Source organism: Oncorhynchus masou, chromosome 17, assembly GCF_036934945.1.
Source record: "Oncorhynchus masou masou isolate Uvic2021 chromosome 17, UVic_Omas_1.1, whole genome shotgun sequence".
Classification (NCBI taxonomy): domain Eukaryota; kingdom Metazoa; phylum Chordata; class Actinopteri; order Salmoniformes; family Salmonidae; genus Oncorhynchus; species Oncorhynchus masou.
Window position 1 is genome coordinate 42,727,662 of NC_088228.1, and position 17,402 is coordinate 42,745,063.

General features: G+C 42.3%; 1 protein-coding gene across 4 annotated transcripts in view; it reads right to left on the minus strand.

The window, feature by feature from the left end:
• The window catches only part of LOC135559073 (far upstream element-binding protein 3-like), a 68,434-nt gene extending 51,359 nt beyond the window's left edge, over positions 1–17,075 (minus strand). Inside the window, exons 1-7 of one of the 4 annotated variants that reach the window (XM_064993436.1) lie at positions 16,911–17,075; positions 12,826–12,910; positions 6,513–6,546; positions 5,343–5,392; positions 3,952–4,023; positions 3,621–3,678; positions 3,047–3,209 (exon numbers count right to left, since the gene is read on the minus strand). In XM_064993436.1, the coding sequence (XP_064849508.1) occupies positions 3,047–3,209; positions 3,621–3,678; positions 3,952–4,023; positions 5,343–5,392; positions 6,513–6,546; positions 12,826–12,910; positions 16,911–17,012 (564 nt within the window). In that variant the 5' untranslated portion in view covers positions 17,013–17,075. The remainder of the gene's footprint in view (positions 1–3,046; positions 3,210–3,620; positions 3,679–3,951; positions 4,024–5,342; positions 5,393–6,512; positions 6,547–12,825; positions 12,911–16,910) is intronic. The other 3 variants (XM_064993435.1, XM_064993437.1, XM_064993434.1) reach the window with 3 other exon arrangements.
• Positions 17,076–17,402: the final 327 nt, after the last annotated feature.

Here is a 17,402-nt window from a genome sequence, read left to right on the forward strand (position 1 = left end):
CCATGGTTGACAGAGGAAGAACAATGATTCCAAGCACCACCCTCCTTTTGAAGCTTCCAGTCTGTTATTCGAACTCAATCAGCATGACCAAGTGATCTCCAGCCTTGTCCTCGTCAACACTCACACCTGTGTTAACCTCTTGATGCTATGGGGGCGCTATTTCATTTTTGGATAAAAAGACATGCCCGTTTTAAGCGCAATATTTTGTCACAAAAAGATGCTCGACTATGCATATAATTGATAGCTTTGGAAAGAAAACACTCTTAATTTTCCAGAACTGCAAAGATATTCTCTGTGGGTGCCCTAGAACGGGAGCTACAGGCAAAACCAAGATGAAACGGCATCCAGGAAACCAGCAGGATTTTTGAGGCTCCGTTTTCCATTGTCTCCTTATATGGCTGTGAATGCGAGAGGAATGAGCCTGCCCTTTCTGTCGTTTCCCCAAGGTGTCTGCAGCATTGTGACGTATTTGTAGGCATATCATTGGAAGATTGACCATAAGAGACTACATTTTCCAGGTGTCCGCCCGGTGTCCTCCGTCGAAATTGGTGCGTCTTTTTCAGCTGCTGGTATTTTTCCATGCGATTCTGAGGGGAAAGCAGGCTTCCACAAACTGCATATCAATGAAGAGATATGTGAAAAAACACCTTGAGGATTGATTCCAAACAACGTTTGCCATGTTTCGGTCGATATTATGGAGTTAATTCGGAAAAAGTTTGACGTTTTGGTGACTGAATTTTCGGTTCGTTTCGGTAGCCAAATGTGATGTACAAAACGGAGCGATTTCTCCTACACAAAGATTCTTTCAGGAAAAACTGAACATTTGCTATGTAACTGAGAGTCTCCTCATTGAAAACATCCGAAGCTCTTCAAAGGTAAATTATTTTATTTATTTGGTTATCTGGTTTTTGTGAAAATGTTGCGTGCTAAATGCTACTCAAAATGCTAAGCTAGCTTAGCATACTCTTACACAAATTAGTGAATTGCTATGGTTCAAAAGCATATTTTGAAAATCTGAGATGACAGTGTTGTTAAGAAAAGGCTAAGCTTGAGAGCAGGCGCATTATTTTCATTTTATTTGCGATTTTCAGAAATAGTTAACGTTGCGTTATGCTAATGACCCTGAGGCTTTATTCACGATCCCGGATCCGGGATGGGGAGTATCAAGAGGTTCGAGAGAATCACTGACATGATGTCAGCTGGTCCTTTTGTGGCAGGGCTGAAATGCAGTGGAAAAGTCTTTTGGGGATTCAGTTCATTTGCAAACGTTGCAATTAATTGCATTTCACCTGATCACTCTTCATCACATTCTGGAGAATATGCAAATTGCCATCATACAAACCGAGGCAGCAGACTTTGTGAAAATTAATATTTGTGGAATTCTCAAAACTTTTGGACTGTACACCTGCTGTATTCGGCGCATGTGACTAATTAAATGTGATTATTTTTCATGCTGGTGAGGACCGAGAATCCACTCTCACATAGGTAAGGGGTTGCAAATGGTGTCTTAACAGCGTGATTTGCAAAGGCAGGATACTCTTAGACAGCCCTATTCAGAAATCTGTCAGAGGCTTCTGATTAAATTCTATTTTCATAGAAGCGATTGTTGCAATGATAATGGGTGGACTGGAGGCAGTACATGAAAGGGAAAACAAATCCAGTTGTTTGTGTCATTTGTTTTGGGAAAGTACCTGCGTAACTGCGCACCCAGGTCACTCAAGTGCTTCGCTATATCACATTCAACATTGTCCGTATGCTTGAATTCACTTGCACATAAAAAAATCCTACCATTGTGGAAAGACCTGTGTGAAGAGCTCCAACCTTTTATTCATAGCCTCAATTTTATTCTGCATTTTGAATATACTTGCGGAGTCCCTGTAATCCTAAATTCAGATCATTCAGGCGAGAAAAGACATTGCCCGGATAGGCCAGTCGTGTGAGAAACTCTTCATCGTGCAAGCGGTCAGACAAGTGAAAATGAGGGTCAGTAAAGAAAGCTAAGCTCGTCTCTCTTTTTTTTTATGTGTCTAAACTTTGCTACTTTGATACCCAGCACACTTTGGTATGTTGTAAAAGCGTTACATGGTTGCTGCATTTCATAATGCAGGAAATAGAGGAGAGTTCAGGGGCCTTGCCTTAAAAAAAGTTAACCATTTTCACTGTTGTGTCCAAAATGTCTTCCAAGCTGTCAGGCATTCCCTTGGCAGCAAGAGCCTCTAGGTGGATGCTGCAGTCTACCCAAGTGGTGTCGGGAGCAACTGCTTGCACGCGCATTACGACTCCACTATGTCTCCCTGTCATGGCTTTTGCGCCATCAGTAGTTACCAACACATCTTGACCACCAAAGTCCATTCGATGTCACAAAGCCGTACTTTAAAAATATAGTCTCCCGTTGCGTCCTGATTTCCAGTGACATGCAGAAGAGGATGTCTTCCTTAATTGACCCCCCATAAACATAATGGACATGTACCAGGAGCTGTGCCAGGCCCACCACGTCTGTTGACTCATCCAGCTGTAACGCATATAAATTCACTGGCTTGTATGCAAAGCAGTAATTGTTTCAAAACACCTCCTGCCATGTCACTGATGCATAGTGAAACAGTGCAGGTGTAGTACTATTGGTAGTAGCAGTACTACCAGTGGAGCTGGTTTATGTCAATATGGACATGGGCCTGAATGAGCAGCAGCGACGTTTAGCTACATACAGTGGAATTCCCACAAGAGAGTAATGGTTCATTTGATTGGATGTTTATTATTTGACCAGGCTTCCTGTGTTGGTTACTGAATCTTTATTTCACTGAATACTAGATAGTTGAATATTATTTCTGGCAGTGAAACAAGGCTACTCAGGGGACAAAAAAACCTCACCCAAATGTATAGCCCCATTTGAAAATCTAAATGATCTGTTAGAAAATGTGAACCGCATTTTGTATTTGGCGTACCCCCGACGGCATTGCGTACCCCAGTTTGGGAATAGCCAGGCTAGAGGGAGTAAAGCCACAGAGATCCTAATCAATTGTTATTTTTTCTCCCTTGGAAGACATACCTGCAGTTGCTTAATGGTGTCCCCTCCCCTTCCAATGACCAGGCCCACTTTGCTGGCTGGGATGAGCATCTCTTGGACTGAGCTGTTGCTCTCAGCCTCGCTGTGGAACCCTGGGCCGTTCCGACAGCGTTCCACTATCTGACCAAGCATTCTCTTGGCCTGCCTGGTGGAGTGCAAATGGTATCAATGAATTATAGATGATGGAATGTATTATCACCGAAACCAATTAAATATTGTACTGATTTCCCACAATGACTGTCCTACAGTGTCTCAAGACTTTATCTGAGTGGTCCACAATGTGGTTTCTAAAAATGTATTATGCATTGTCAAAACTGTAGTATTGTGGAGTGACCGTTAAATATATATATTTTTACCTAATTCCAACAGGGTTACAGTTGATACTGTGAGCATCTATAGACCGTAAATATGGGGACTTGCCACAACATGGGGCCATTAAATGCAATACACTCAAGACAGAAACATATTGTTACTTTCAAAATGACAAAGGATGTCGCAGGTTCTTCCCTGCTACTGAGTTTATAGAACACGTTCAACCGTCAATATAGAAACTCACTCAATGCTCTCAGGGGTTCCAGTGAGGGAGCAGGCTCTGTCCATCATACCTCCACTCTCTACCATGACAAACAGACATTAGTCAGCATCATGTATAGAACAGCATACAGTTAAAGGAGTCAAGTTTCCAAGACAGAGCCCCTTCAGTATTGAGCAAAAACAGTCATGATAATCCATTTTGCATTGCTGACAGCGCATCAAGCCAGCTGACAACACTCATACTATATGTTTGCTGAGATATTCAACTAAAAGCACTCTGATATTGGTTATTATATCATATGAAGGTTGGAAGTGTGTGTCGTCAGACATTATGGGACATATTGGCTGCTTACCAGACGCAATTTGAATCTTACACCCGGACTCCAGCTGGATTCTTGTAATTTGTTCTCCTCCTCTGCCTATGACTAAAATAAATGGGAGGAGAGGAAAATAAAAGTGGAATGGGAGAGGAGAGAATAGTTCAGGTAATGTGTCGGACAAAATAAATACTAGGTGAACCCGTTAAAGTCGACTGGTTGATTGTTTGGTCGATAGGATGATGGTTTAACAGTACTTGATTTGTCGAGCAGTCGCAAATAGATTGGTTTCGTTCATGGCACATGACACCAGTCTGATTTGCACCGGGCTTAGTGGACTAATCCATTGAGGAGGCCGCGGGGAGATGACACAGTCCAAGAAGGGGTGTGGCTAAGATGCACAAGCCACATCTCTCTCCAGAATGAGCTCTCTCCTGCCATTTCATTCACATTCATTGTGACAAATGTCAGCCTTTGAGCGTTGGTGATATGTAATGAGGAATTGATACACTAGTAGTAGCCTACATTTACCGTTAATCCCCATAATTTCTTAACTACTTTGTTATTTGGTTAGGGTAATTTCTGTTAATGCATTCAATATATAGTTACAGTTGTTTACCATTCTGATTTTCAAAGAGTAGACACCTTGTTTGCATAGATCACAACCTATGCTACTCTTGTGAGAAAGAAGTTTAGGTTTATTTCAATCCATTTACGAGTTGTCAATGTATTCTTTGTCTTTTGTTTTGAGCGCCCCTGTCAATGTTGAGTAATGACGCGCACCTGATTACGCATTTAGAAGTAGGCCGAGCTACCTGACCTGTGACCTGTGAGCAAATGTAGGTCTAGAAATGTGCCCATTTGGGGATGTCTAATAGTATTTCTGATTGAATAAAAGCGGCAATATTTAACTTTTTGGGTGGCATGACCAAATTCATATAGAAATATGTGTTATAGATCTGTCACTCATTGCAAGCAAGTCTAAGAAACAGTAGATCTGTTTTATGTGGGCTATTTCTATGTTTCCAGGTCTTAAGTTTAGTTTTTGCATCTTTTAACTTTAGGTTTTGTACACCAGCTTCAAACAGCTGAAAATACAATGTTAATTTTTGATTTTCTTTCTTTCTGGCTCTCAAGCTCCCTCAAATAATTTGCATGTCCTCCTAAATTAATCAAACAGTGTGCTTAAAGCATAACAACAAACTCAGTACATATAGTTGATTTTATTACAACAAAGGCACGCAGCGTGTCTACACATTTGAACATTTCCACCAATCGATTGGTCAAAAGACGCCGACTCTCGGTCTGACATTGTATTTCGTCAGGGACAAAACTAATGAATACATCCTTAACATAATTCAAAACAAAGCATACAAAGACAAAACCATCCCAAACCACAGAGCACACCTCCCATAACATGTACTTACTGAATCCAACCATTCTATCAGGCACTTTAAAGTCTTCTGTCATGACAGCCCTAAATGACAAAAGGGTGGGGTGAAAAGAGACAAAATATATCAAATAGAAAGGCCAGCAGATGTCAAATTATTACATTCCATCACTCCATTCAACAATGTGAACTACACTGAACAAAAATATAAATGCAACATCTAAAGTGCTGGTCCCATGTTTCATTAAATAAAAAATGCCTTTAATGTTCCATACGCACAAAAAAACAAATTTCTCAAAAATGTGCACAAATTTGCTTACCTCCCTGTTAGTTAACATTTCTCCTTTGCCAAGATAATCCATCCACCTGACAGGTGTGGCATATCTAGATTCTGATTAAACATCACGGTCATTACACAGGTGCAACTTGTGCTGGGGACAATAAAAGGCTAAAATGTGCAGTTGTCACAACACAATGCAACAGATGTCATGTTGAGGGGGCATGCTGACTGAAGGAATGTCCTCCAGAGTTGTTGCCAGATAATTAAATGTTAATTTCTCTACCCTAAGCTGCCTCCAACATCGTTTTATAGAATTCGGCACTGCATCCAACCGGCATCAACCACAGACTACGTGTATGGCGTCATGTGGGCGAGCAGTTTGCTGATGTCAACGATGTGAACAGAGTGCCCCATGGTGGCGGTGGTGTTATGGCGTGGGCAGGCATAAGCTCCGGACAACAAACACAGATGCATTTTATTGATGGCAATTTGAACACACAGAAATACCGTGACGAGATCTTGAGGCCCATTTCCTTTGAAGGTATCTGTGACCAATAGATGCATATCTGTATTCCCAGTCATGTGAAATCCATAGATTAGGGCCGAATGAATTTATTTCAATTGACAGATTTCTTTATAAGAACTGGAAAATCTTTGAAATTGTTGCATGTTGCGTTTATATTTTTGTTCAGTATCTATAATACTTTGAAAATATAGTAAAGTCTAACAAAACAGTGATGCTGAGCACCAATCATTATCTGGTCTCAGTACTTCAGTGCTATCCCACTGGGGATCCAAAGTTATGTCTTTGGGTTGGACAGTAAGCTAAAATGACGTGGAGGAGGGGGAATCATCGCACAGATTTCTCAATCAATACCTATTTGGTCTGTCAATACAGCGGGTAAATTGGTGCTGGTTCAGGCTTACCTTTGATGTACCATGGCTCCCAGCTGGTTACCTACTGTGAGGGAAATAGACAGGAGCCAACCAGGGATGGGACCAGAGCCAGATGGAGATGCAGTGGAGAGAGAAAAAGATTAGAAGGATTAACTGTATCCTGCACCCGTGCCAAAGAGCCCAATTGCAGGAGTTATGCGCCTGGGCAGAGGGTGAAAATGATGAGATGGATCTGTCGATATATTTTTATTTTATATCAGACACACGCTGGATGGCAAAGTAAAGTGTGTGTGCAATACAACACCCCACTAGGAGATGAGCCTATGACAGGTATAAAGTTGAGTATGCTAGCTAAGCTAACCCCCTCCCAGTTAATAGCATATTAGACATGCCTCCCTCTGGCCAGAACCCAAAGCTAAGGGATGAAGCTTGGGACGGCACCGAGTCCAGCTATTCCTTCAACATTAACAAACCAGAAACAATAATAGGCCGAAAACAACTGTCGGAGAAGCCGAGAGGACTCATCCGAAATGCAGCGTAACAGCCCAGATGAGAAAAGGATACACTACACCACTACTTTTTATGATGACTATTAGCCAAAGTAAAAAATAAAAAGAGTCTTAAGTCTAATTGAAATGCCCATTAGTTGAATGAATCCAATAATAAAGCAGGGTTCACAGGATGACAGGAAGGACAAGATCAGATGGATAACAGAGCACTATCATGGGGGAACGATCTTCCTTATAAAGCAATCAGTAAAGTTTAGTCTAGTGCTGTAGGTTGATTATCTTTGAATGCAGCAGGTAATCATTCTTAATGGGATACTTTGGGATTTTGGCAATGAGGCCCTTTACCTACTTCCCCAGTCAGATGAACTCGTGTTTGTATGTCTCTCTGTGTCCAGTATAAAGGAAGGTAGAGGTAGTTTCGCAAGCCAACACTAATTGGAGAGTTAGCGCAAATGCTAGTTTGCAAACAGTATCCATGAGTTAATCTGACTGCGGGGAAGCAGATAAAGGGCCTCATTGCCAAAATCCCAAAGTATCCCTTAACGTGTTCACTTAATGTGTTCACTTAATGTGTTGAGTTTATATACCAGTTTCCCAAGTGGCACTGTGGTCTAAGGCACTGCATCTCAATGCTAGAGGCGTCACTACAGACCCTGGTTTGATTGCAGGCTGTATCACAACCAGACGTGATTGGGAGTACCATAGGGCAGTGCCGTCAAGGTAAATAAGAATGTGTTCTTAACTGACTTTCCTAGTTAAATAAAACTTTAAAAAGTTGATAGGCCAGAGTGAAGTGAATTTAAAGTGGTTTATTGAATTTAAAGTGGTTTATTAAAATGGACACATTAATCTGATTTGCCTTTACCATGGGCCTACATATCGAAATTTGGTGTTAGATTTTCCTCTATTCTGAAGGACCTTATGGGCCAGTGAGGCAAATGCATTCCCCATGAGGAAAAACACCTGACTTGCCTAGTTAAATAAGGGTTAAATAAAACCATTTTAAAAAGTTGATAAGCCAATGTGGAGCGAATTTAAAATGATTTATTCAAAGGACACAATCTGATTTGCCAATAACTCAGCCATCTTTTGACCAATCCCTTAGCTTTTCTCAAACTAAATTATGACATGTACCATGGGCCATTTATACCTATTGTTCATGAGAAGATGTGAAATATTTTTAGCATATGTGCTAATACGTCGCTACTGGTATAGCGTGGCCATCTTTAAACGCATAAACTTTAGTTTCTGAAACTCTTTAGGGGCTGTTGTGATGAGTCCAAAATTCGGAGTGAATTTTATTTTACCAATCTTGAGTTATTTGACCATGTAAAGGAAAAAAACTAAATAAGAATTCAGATAATAACAATAGGTATCAGCTTCGTTTAGCCTGATGAGACAAAATTATCCGCTGCTCTGTTGTTCGCTACATACTTTAGTCAGACTGCCATCATTGAAGTCGTTTGTGGTGATGAAGGGCATTGTACAAAACAAAGTCACCAGCGATTGGATCGTCTCTAACCAATCAAAGTATCAAAGCCAATGATGAATTTTCAAACCGCTGTGTTTTTGCTCTGTGCCAACCCATCGGTTTCTGGACCAATCAGATGGTCCCAAATGTGTAGGCATTCGGTGAAGAGTCGGGGAGGTACTCAGATCCAGACTCATTGCAGAGAAGACACTAGAGTCAATGGGCGTGGAGAAGCATCGAGTCTGGGTAGCCAGACAAAGCATCGCTGTAAATCTGTAATAATATAACTGCAATTTACATTTATCCAGAGCGACTTACAGTAGTAGTGAGTGCATACATTTTATACTAGTCCCCCGTGGGAATCGAACCCACAACCGTGGCGTTGCAAGTGCCATGCTCTACCGACTGAACTATGCGGGACTACAGTAACATCTAACTCTGAATTTACAAACAGACAGTCTGTCAACGTTCTGAATTTACGAACAACCCAGAGCACACTAACACACTGGAGGCAATTTATGAACGCGCCCTTAGCTAGTTGACAATCAAATCAGCGGCGTATACACTGGTCAAAAAAAACAAAGGGAACACTTAAACAACACAATGTAACTCCAAGTCAATCACACTTCTGTGAAATCAAACTGTGAAATCAAACCGTCCACTTAGGAAGCAACACTGATTGACAATTAATTTCACATGCTGTTGTGCAAATGGAATAGACAACAGGTGGAAATTATAGGCAATTAGCAAGACACCCCCAATAAAGGAGTGGTTCTGCAGGTGGTGACCACAGACCACTTCTCAGTTCCTATGCTTCCTGGCTGACGTTTTGGTCACTTTTGAATGCTGGCGGTGCTTTCACTCTAGTGGTAGCATGAGACGGAGTCTACAACCCACACAAGTGGCTCAGGTAGTGCAGCTCATCCAGGATGACACATCAATGCGAGCTGTGGCAAGAAGGTTTGCTGTGTCTGTCAGCGTAGTGTCCAAAGCATGGAGGCGCTACCAGGAGACAGGCCAGTACACCAGGAGACGTGGAGGAGGCCGTAGGACGGCAACAACCCAGCAGCAGGACCGCTACCTCTGCCTTTGTGCAAGGAGGAGCAGGAGGAGCACTGCCAGAGCCCTGCAAAATGACCTCCAGCAGGCCACAAATGTGCATGTGTCTGCTCAAACAGTCAGAAACAGACTCCATGAGGGTGGTATGAGGGCCCGACGTCCACAGGTGGGGGTTGTGCTTACAGCCCAACACCGTGCAGTACGTTTGGCATTTGCCAGAAAACACCAAGATTGGCAAATTCGCCACTGGCGACCTGTGCTCTTCACAGATGAAAGCAGCTTCACACTGAGCACATGTGACAGACGCGACAGTCTGGAGACGCCGTGGAGAACGTTCTGCTGCCTGCAACATCCTCCAGCATGACCGGTTTGGCGGTGGGTCAGTCATGGTGTGGGGTGGCATTTCTTTGGGGGGCCGCACAGCCCTCCATGTGCTCGCCAGAGGTAGCCTGACTGCCATTAGGTACCGAGATGAGATCCTCAGACCCCTTGTGAGACCATATGCTGGTGCGGTTGGCCCTGGGTTCCTCCTAATGCAAGACAATGCTAGACCTCATGTGGCTGGAGTGTGTCAGCAGTTCCTGCAAGAGGAAGGCATTGATGCTATGGACTGGCCCGCCCATTTCCCAGACCTAAATCCAATTGAGCACATCTGGGACATCCTGTCTCGCTCCATCCACCAACGCCACGTTGCACCACAGACTGTCCAGGAGTTGGCGAATGCTTTAGACCAGGTCTGGGAGGAGATCCCTCAGGAGACCATCCGCCACCTCATCAGGAGCATGCCCAGGCCAACCGTGAAGCACGGGGGTGGCAGCATCATGTTGTGGGTGTGCTTTGCTGAAGGAGGGACTGGTGCACTTAACAAAATAGATGGCATCACAGAAAATTAGGTGGATATATTGAAGCAACATCTCAAAACATCAGTCAGGAAGTTAAAGCTGGTCACAAATGGATCTTCCAAATGGACAATGACCTCGAGCATACTTCCAAAGTTGTGGCAAAATGGCTTAAGGACAACAATGTCAAGGTATTGGAGTGGCCATCACAAAGCTCTGACGTCAATCCCATTGAATTTTTTTTGGCAGAACTGAAAAGGCTTTTGCGAGGAAAGAGGCCTACAAACCTGAAGCCTGTCAGGAGGAATGGGCCGAAATACACCCAACTTATTGTGGGAAGCATGTGGAAGGCTACCCAAAACATTTGACCCAAGTTAAACATTTTAAAGGCAATGCTACCAAATACTAATTGAGTGCATGTAAACTTCTGACCCACTGGGAATGTGAAGAAAGAAATAAAACCGTATGATTTGGTCACACCTAATGTTTTTTTCTTTCTCGTGGGTTTGTTTTGAGTTGTCAGCCTAATGACGGCTCATTTCAATGGCAGCTTTTTGGACTTCATATTGAGGGTTAAATGCAACAGATTCCAAATGCCACACTTGAAATCAACTCTAGACATTGTATCTGCCAAATTGTAAATTGCCTAATGAGGGGATAAAACACACCTGGCCATGGAACAGCTGAGCAGCCAATTGTCCAATTACTTTTGGTCCCTTAGAAAGGGAGGACCACATGTAAAAAGTCCTGTAATTCCTACACCGTCCACCCCATTTGGATGTAAAAAACAACAAATTATTCATCATTTAATTTCAACTCCAATATGCTGTGGTAAACAGCTAAAAGAAAAACTTGGTCAATGCCCAAATATTTATGGACATGACTGCATATTTCAGATAATTCAAAGTATCTACCCTTTGCCTTGACAGCTTTGCACACACACAACCAGGTTCATGAGGAATGCTTTTCCAACAGCCTTGAAGTAGTTCACACATATGCTGAGCACTTGTTGGCTGCTTTTCCTTCACTCTGCGGTCTAACTAATCCCATCTCAATTCGGTTGAGGTCGGGTGATTGAGGAGGCCAGGTCATCTGATGCAGCACTCCATCACTCTCCTTCTTGGTCAAATAGCCCTTACACAGCCTGGAGGTGTGTTTTGGGTCATTGTCCTGTTGAAAAACAATGATAGTCCCACTAAGGGCAAACCAAATGGGATGGCGTATCGCTACAGGATGCTGTGGTAGCCATGCTGGTGTGCCTTGAATTCTAAATGAATCACAGACCGTGTCACCAGCAAAGCACCCCCACACCTCCTCCTCCAAGCTTCCCGGTGGGAACCACAAATGCGGAGCTCATCCGTTAACCTAATCTGCATCTCACAAAGACACGGCGGTTGGAACCAAAAATCTCAAATTTGGACTCATCAGACCAACGGACTGATTTCCACCGGTCTAATGTCCATTGCTTGTGTTTCTTGGCCCAAGCAAGTCTATTCTCCTTATTGGTGTCCCTTAGTAGTTGTTTCTTTGCAGCAATTCAAGCATGAAACCTGATTCACACAGTCTCCTCTGAACAGTTGGTGTTGAGATGTGTCTCTTACTTGAACTCCGTGAAGCATTTATTTGAGCTGCAATTTCTGAGGCTGGTAACTCAAACTTATCCTCTGTAGCAGACGTAAGTCTGGGTCTTCTTTTCCTGTGGCGGTCCTCATGAGAGCCAGTTTCATCATAGCACTTGAAGGTTTTTGCGACTGCATTTGAGAAACCTTCAAAGTTCTTCAAATGTTCCGTATTGACTCACCTTCATGTCTTCAAGTAATGATGGACTGTCGTTTCTCTTTGCTTATTTGAGCTGTTCTTCTCATAATATAACTTGGTCTTTTACCAGACAGCGCTATCGTCTGTATACCAGCCCTACCTTGTCACAACACAACTGACTGGCTCAAACGCATTAAGGAAATAATTTCCACAAACTAACTTAACAAGGCACACCTGTTAATTGAAATGCATTCCAGGTGACTACCTCATGAAGCTGGATGAGCGAATTCCAAGTGTGCAAAGCTGTCATCAAGGCAAAGGGTGGCTACTTTGAGGAATCTCAAATATATTTTGATTTGTAAAACACTTTATTGGTTACTATATGATTCCATATAAGTTATTTCATAGTTTTGATGGTTTCACTATTAATCTGCAATGGAGAAAATAGTCAAAAATAAAGAAAAACCCTGGAATGAGAAGGTGTGTCCAAACCTTTAACTAGCAAGTTCTGTAAGTTGAAACAGAACTCAAAAACCTTAACACTTGGACATGAACATTTCTGATCCAAAATTTTGAAAGCGTTTACTATTGGCTTTTATGGTATGTGTTTCGAAAATTGTTATGATAACCGACAAAACGTTCATGAACTCGTTTGGAGAAGATGAAAACCTCAGGAAACTGTCCTGTTAAACCGTCGGCGGGGTTACCTCCATCTTCCACCGAGCGCTTCTGGCCCCCATAGCCATACATGGAGGGGTCTACAATCTGCTCATTCCCCATCTTTGCTGCCATCTGAAAGGTGAGGAAAAATAATAATAATTACTTCACAGATCTTCTATACAACAGTTAATCCATTCATTGTATCCATTGTTGCATTACAGGTAAATGGCTAATTGCATCAAGTTTTCCCAAATTGCTAGTGCTATGACCACATTACATTTTAGTCACATACGGGCGCAATTAGGGTTAAATGGATACTTCAGGATTTTGGCAATGTACCTTTATCTAATTCCCCCAGAGTCAGATGAACTCATGGATATCATTTTTATTACTCCGTGTCTAGTATGAAGTTAGTTAGAGGTAGTTTTGCGATCAAATGCAAACTAGTAGATACCCATAGACTTCCAGTCATTGCTCTAATGCTAGTTGGCATTTGTTCTTGAAACTACCTCTAATTTCCTTCTTACAAGACACTTTTTATTTGATTTTAACTTTCGACCAATCGATTATATAGACACATCTATTGTGTTTTAATCAAATAAAGTATATGCACTGAGCTTGTCTGATGGTTTAAGTGCACTGTTTAATGAAATAATAGAAGCACAAGCATTTCGCTACACTCACATTAATATCTGCTAACCATGTGTATGTGAACAATAACATTTTATTTGAATAATTAAGACAAATGACTAGCGGGAGTCCAACTCAACTTATTTGATTGTGCTGGGCTCGGCTCAGACTTGCTGCACTGGGTTTTAAAAAATGACAGTGAGTGACTAAACTAGCACCCATTGTCTCGCTCTCCTCCCTGCTGCAGTGACCACCACAGAACATCCGGTGTTTATTGCGCTGTCCGTGTTTCTGAAACTGCAACATAATTAAAGCCATTTCTGGCTTTAAAGTTCTGTTACTGAAACCCCTTATTTGTTTAGGAAAAGCATTCCAGATTCCCCCAACCCTTGCTCTGTTTCCGTGACCCATGCACATGAACAATAGGGCCTGACCTATAGCATATCATAATCACGTCTCACATCAATAAATTGGTTATAACAAACAGATGTCTCAAGTTGAGGGAATGTGCAATTGGTATGCTGACAGCAGGAATGTCCAACAGAGCTGTGCCAGAGAATTGAATGTTAATTTCTCTACCATAGGCCGTCACCAACATTGTTATAGAGAATTTGGCAGTACGTCACAACCACAGACCATGTGTAATCACGCCAGCCCAGGACCTTCACATCCAGCTTCTCTTTTGTGGGGAAAAACCCATTATGATTGGCTGGGCCTGGCTCCCCAGTGGGTGGGCTTTGCTCCTAAGCGTGTGTGTGGGGGTGGGGCTACGCCCTCCCAGCCAGCCCAAGGCTGCGCCCCTGCCCAGTCATGTGAAATCCATAGATATGGGCATCATTTATTTATTTCAATTGACTGACTTTCTATTAACTGTAACTCAGGTAAAATCTTTCAAGTTGTTGCATGTTGTGTTCATAATTCTGTTCAGTATAATTTGACCGTTTAGAACAATGTAAACACTAAACAAATAAGCGTACCAGAGTCTGTTGTAACTTTTTTGTTAAGCCTTTATTACAGCAAAGACTCAAAGCAGTTGCATTCATTATTGAATGCAATTTCCAAAATAGAATGGTTTATTTATTGCAGGCCAGTCAAGTTCATCCACACTGATCTTGACAAACCATTTCTGTATGGACCTCGCTTTGTGCACATGGATATTGTGATGTTGAAACATGAAAGGGCTTCATACATCTGTTACCAAAAATGTCATTGTATGCTGTAGGTAGCTTCCCTTCAACTGGAACTAAGGGGCCTAACCCGAACCATGAACAACAGCCCCAGCCCATTCATTATTCCTCCTCCACCAAACATTACAGTTGGCAATATGCATTCGGGCAGGTAGCGTTCTCCTGGCATCCGCCAAACCCAGATTCAAACGTCGGACTGCCAGATGGTTTATCACTCCAGAGAACACGTTTCCACTGCTCTGGAATACAATGGCGGTGGGCATTACGCCACTCCAGCCGATGCTTGGCATTGGCCATGTAGTGTAGCAACATGGTCTAGGAAAAGGCGCCAACTGAACAGCGCACTGATGTGTTTCAGAACCGTGAACAGCGACCACTATCCAACGCAGGAGAAAGTGTATTTGTTCTGAAATAATATCATTGTTATTAGCGATGCACCATTCTTCTTAGGAAAACCACTAGGCTACCTACCTGCCACCCCAGGGTAGCCTAGTGGTCTTATGCTCTTAACCTTCTAGGCTAGCTGCCGCCCCACACGTCAAGCAAATCCAATATGTGTAGGTCAAAAGCATCATGAGCGCTCGGGCCACCATCTGCTGAATAACAACACCAGTTGACTCACCGGCAACTGTCGAAACCAGCGGTAACCAACTTTAGTTTTTACACGACTACAAAAACATTAACCTAATAAAATCTATTTGTAGGAATGAGTTGTGTGCAGTAGGCCGAATACATTGTCACAGCATATTACCTGACAATATTGTTTTTCTCTGACCATATTATATTTCCGAAAGCAAGCTTTGATTAAAAAAATACATCAGTTGGTGTAGCACTTGCGAGGCACAGCTGAGCATAAATTAGAATTATTAGCTTTTTTATTTTACTGGACTGATGTTACCAGCTTCTGATGGTCATGGTGCTTTCAAGGCAACTGGGAACTCGGAAAAAATAAATGGGGATCAAATCATAACTTCAGGTCAGAAAGTCTGAGCTCTAGATCTATGCCTGATTTTCCAAATTGGATGACAGTTAAAAACAGTGTTTCCCAGTTGGATATTGTCCCCCACCCCTGAACTTTGAGTTGCCAATGTATGCCGATGCAGTTGTACCATTCTCCTTCCAAATAAATTCTTGTTAACTCTTGAGATGATTTTGAATCTTTCAGGGGCCAAGTTATCACCTCTTCCTAGTTTTTTTCTACTGTGTTATTGACTTGTTAATTGTTTACTCCATGTGTAACTCTGTGTTGTCTGTTCACACTGCTATGCTTTATCTTGGCCAGGTCGCAGTTGCAAATGAGAACTTGTTCTCAACTAGCCTACCTGGTTAAATAAAGGTGAAATAAAAAAAATAAAAAATCACCTCTCCATGAGTTTCGGTGCTAAAGTGCAAGTTTCTGTCAAACAATGTACTAGATGGGTCAATCAATCAAAACTAAATATTTTGCACAAGGGAGCACTGTAATATCAGATTTGGCCAGGATAGGCTGTCATTGTAAATAATAATTTGTTCTTATTAACTGACTTGCCTAGTTGAATAAAGATTTTTAAAAAGTTGTATCCCTAACCTTTATGTAGCACAAAAAAATAGCCACGTTAGTTATAGTAGTTAGCTAGTAAAAATATGTTTTGCTCGTCCCGAAAAACACTTTGTTTTATGAGGTAATATATAACATAGTACTGAATTAACCTACTCCCTAAACGGGTTCCTAACTAGACACCACCCGCTCCCCAAAGTGCATATCTGGTGTTTGCCTGTTACATAATGGAGCTACAAACTTTGACACTGTCTCAACAGGGGAGGGAGGGGCAACTGGATCAATGTTTTCTACCTACATCTGGGAAACAAAACGGATATCTGTTTAAAAACGAGTGGGTGGGTTTGGAACCTTCGACCACTTGTCACAGATTGTTATGTGTTTCAACCCCAGAACTTCAGTGACTGAACAACAGGTTGCATGTGGACACGTGTAGAAAACGTAGCTAGCTAGTTAGCTACCTAGCTGGATTAACGAAGTCACTTGAAGACATTAACACGGTTAACTACATAAAAACATTGTTTCCTGTTGTGCCCTGTTGTATCCAAAAATGAACAAGCACGAGTATTCATTGCGAACTCGAAACTATTGTGGTTGTCAACTAGCTTAGCATGCTAGTTAGCCGGCTAGGTAACATTAGCTGTCGAGCTAGTGTGTTTTTCCATGAGCGCATAGCATAAACTGGTGATGGGCGAGTTAAAATAAAAGTGTCTTGGTCGTTTAAAAGGCTTAGTTCAAAATCAATCGATTTCTTTGCGAGTGTTTATACTGTTATTACCTGTCGAGCCCGATGTAAAGCGTCGGCGAAGCCGTCAGCTTTCATTCCGGGCTGAGCCACGGAGGCCTGTCCCTGCACCAACTCCGCCATCATCATCATCATCCCCAGACTTCTCAGCTGTTGTTTGTACAATCCGCTTCCGCGTTCGGTCACGTGGAAAAGCACTGCACTGCAAGGTTGTTACCACAGCCACAAAGTGAAAAGGCTACATTAAAGACAGTACAGCATGAGTCGAAAACTGCTTCTCCAATAGAAATCCCAGAGTACACTTGTAGGCGATGCCATGGCGCGACCTTGGGTAGCAAAATGTACGCGCAGAAACACGGAATGGGGTCTAACGTTTGTCTCACGCCGAATTGCGCATGTGCAGGCAGTCAAACCAGTAATGCCTTTGATATAGTTATTTTATACAAAAAAAACATCACTTTCACGAGGTTGTAGAAATAACATTTTCGACTACTGAAGACATTGGTTCGACTCTAGGCTGTGCCT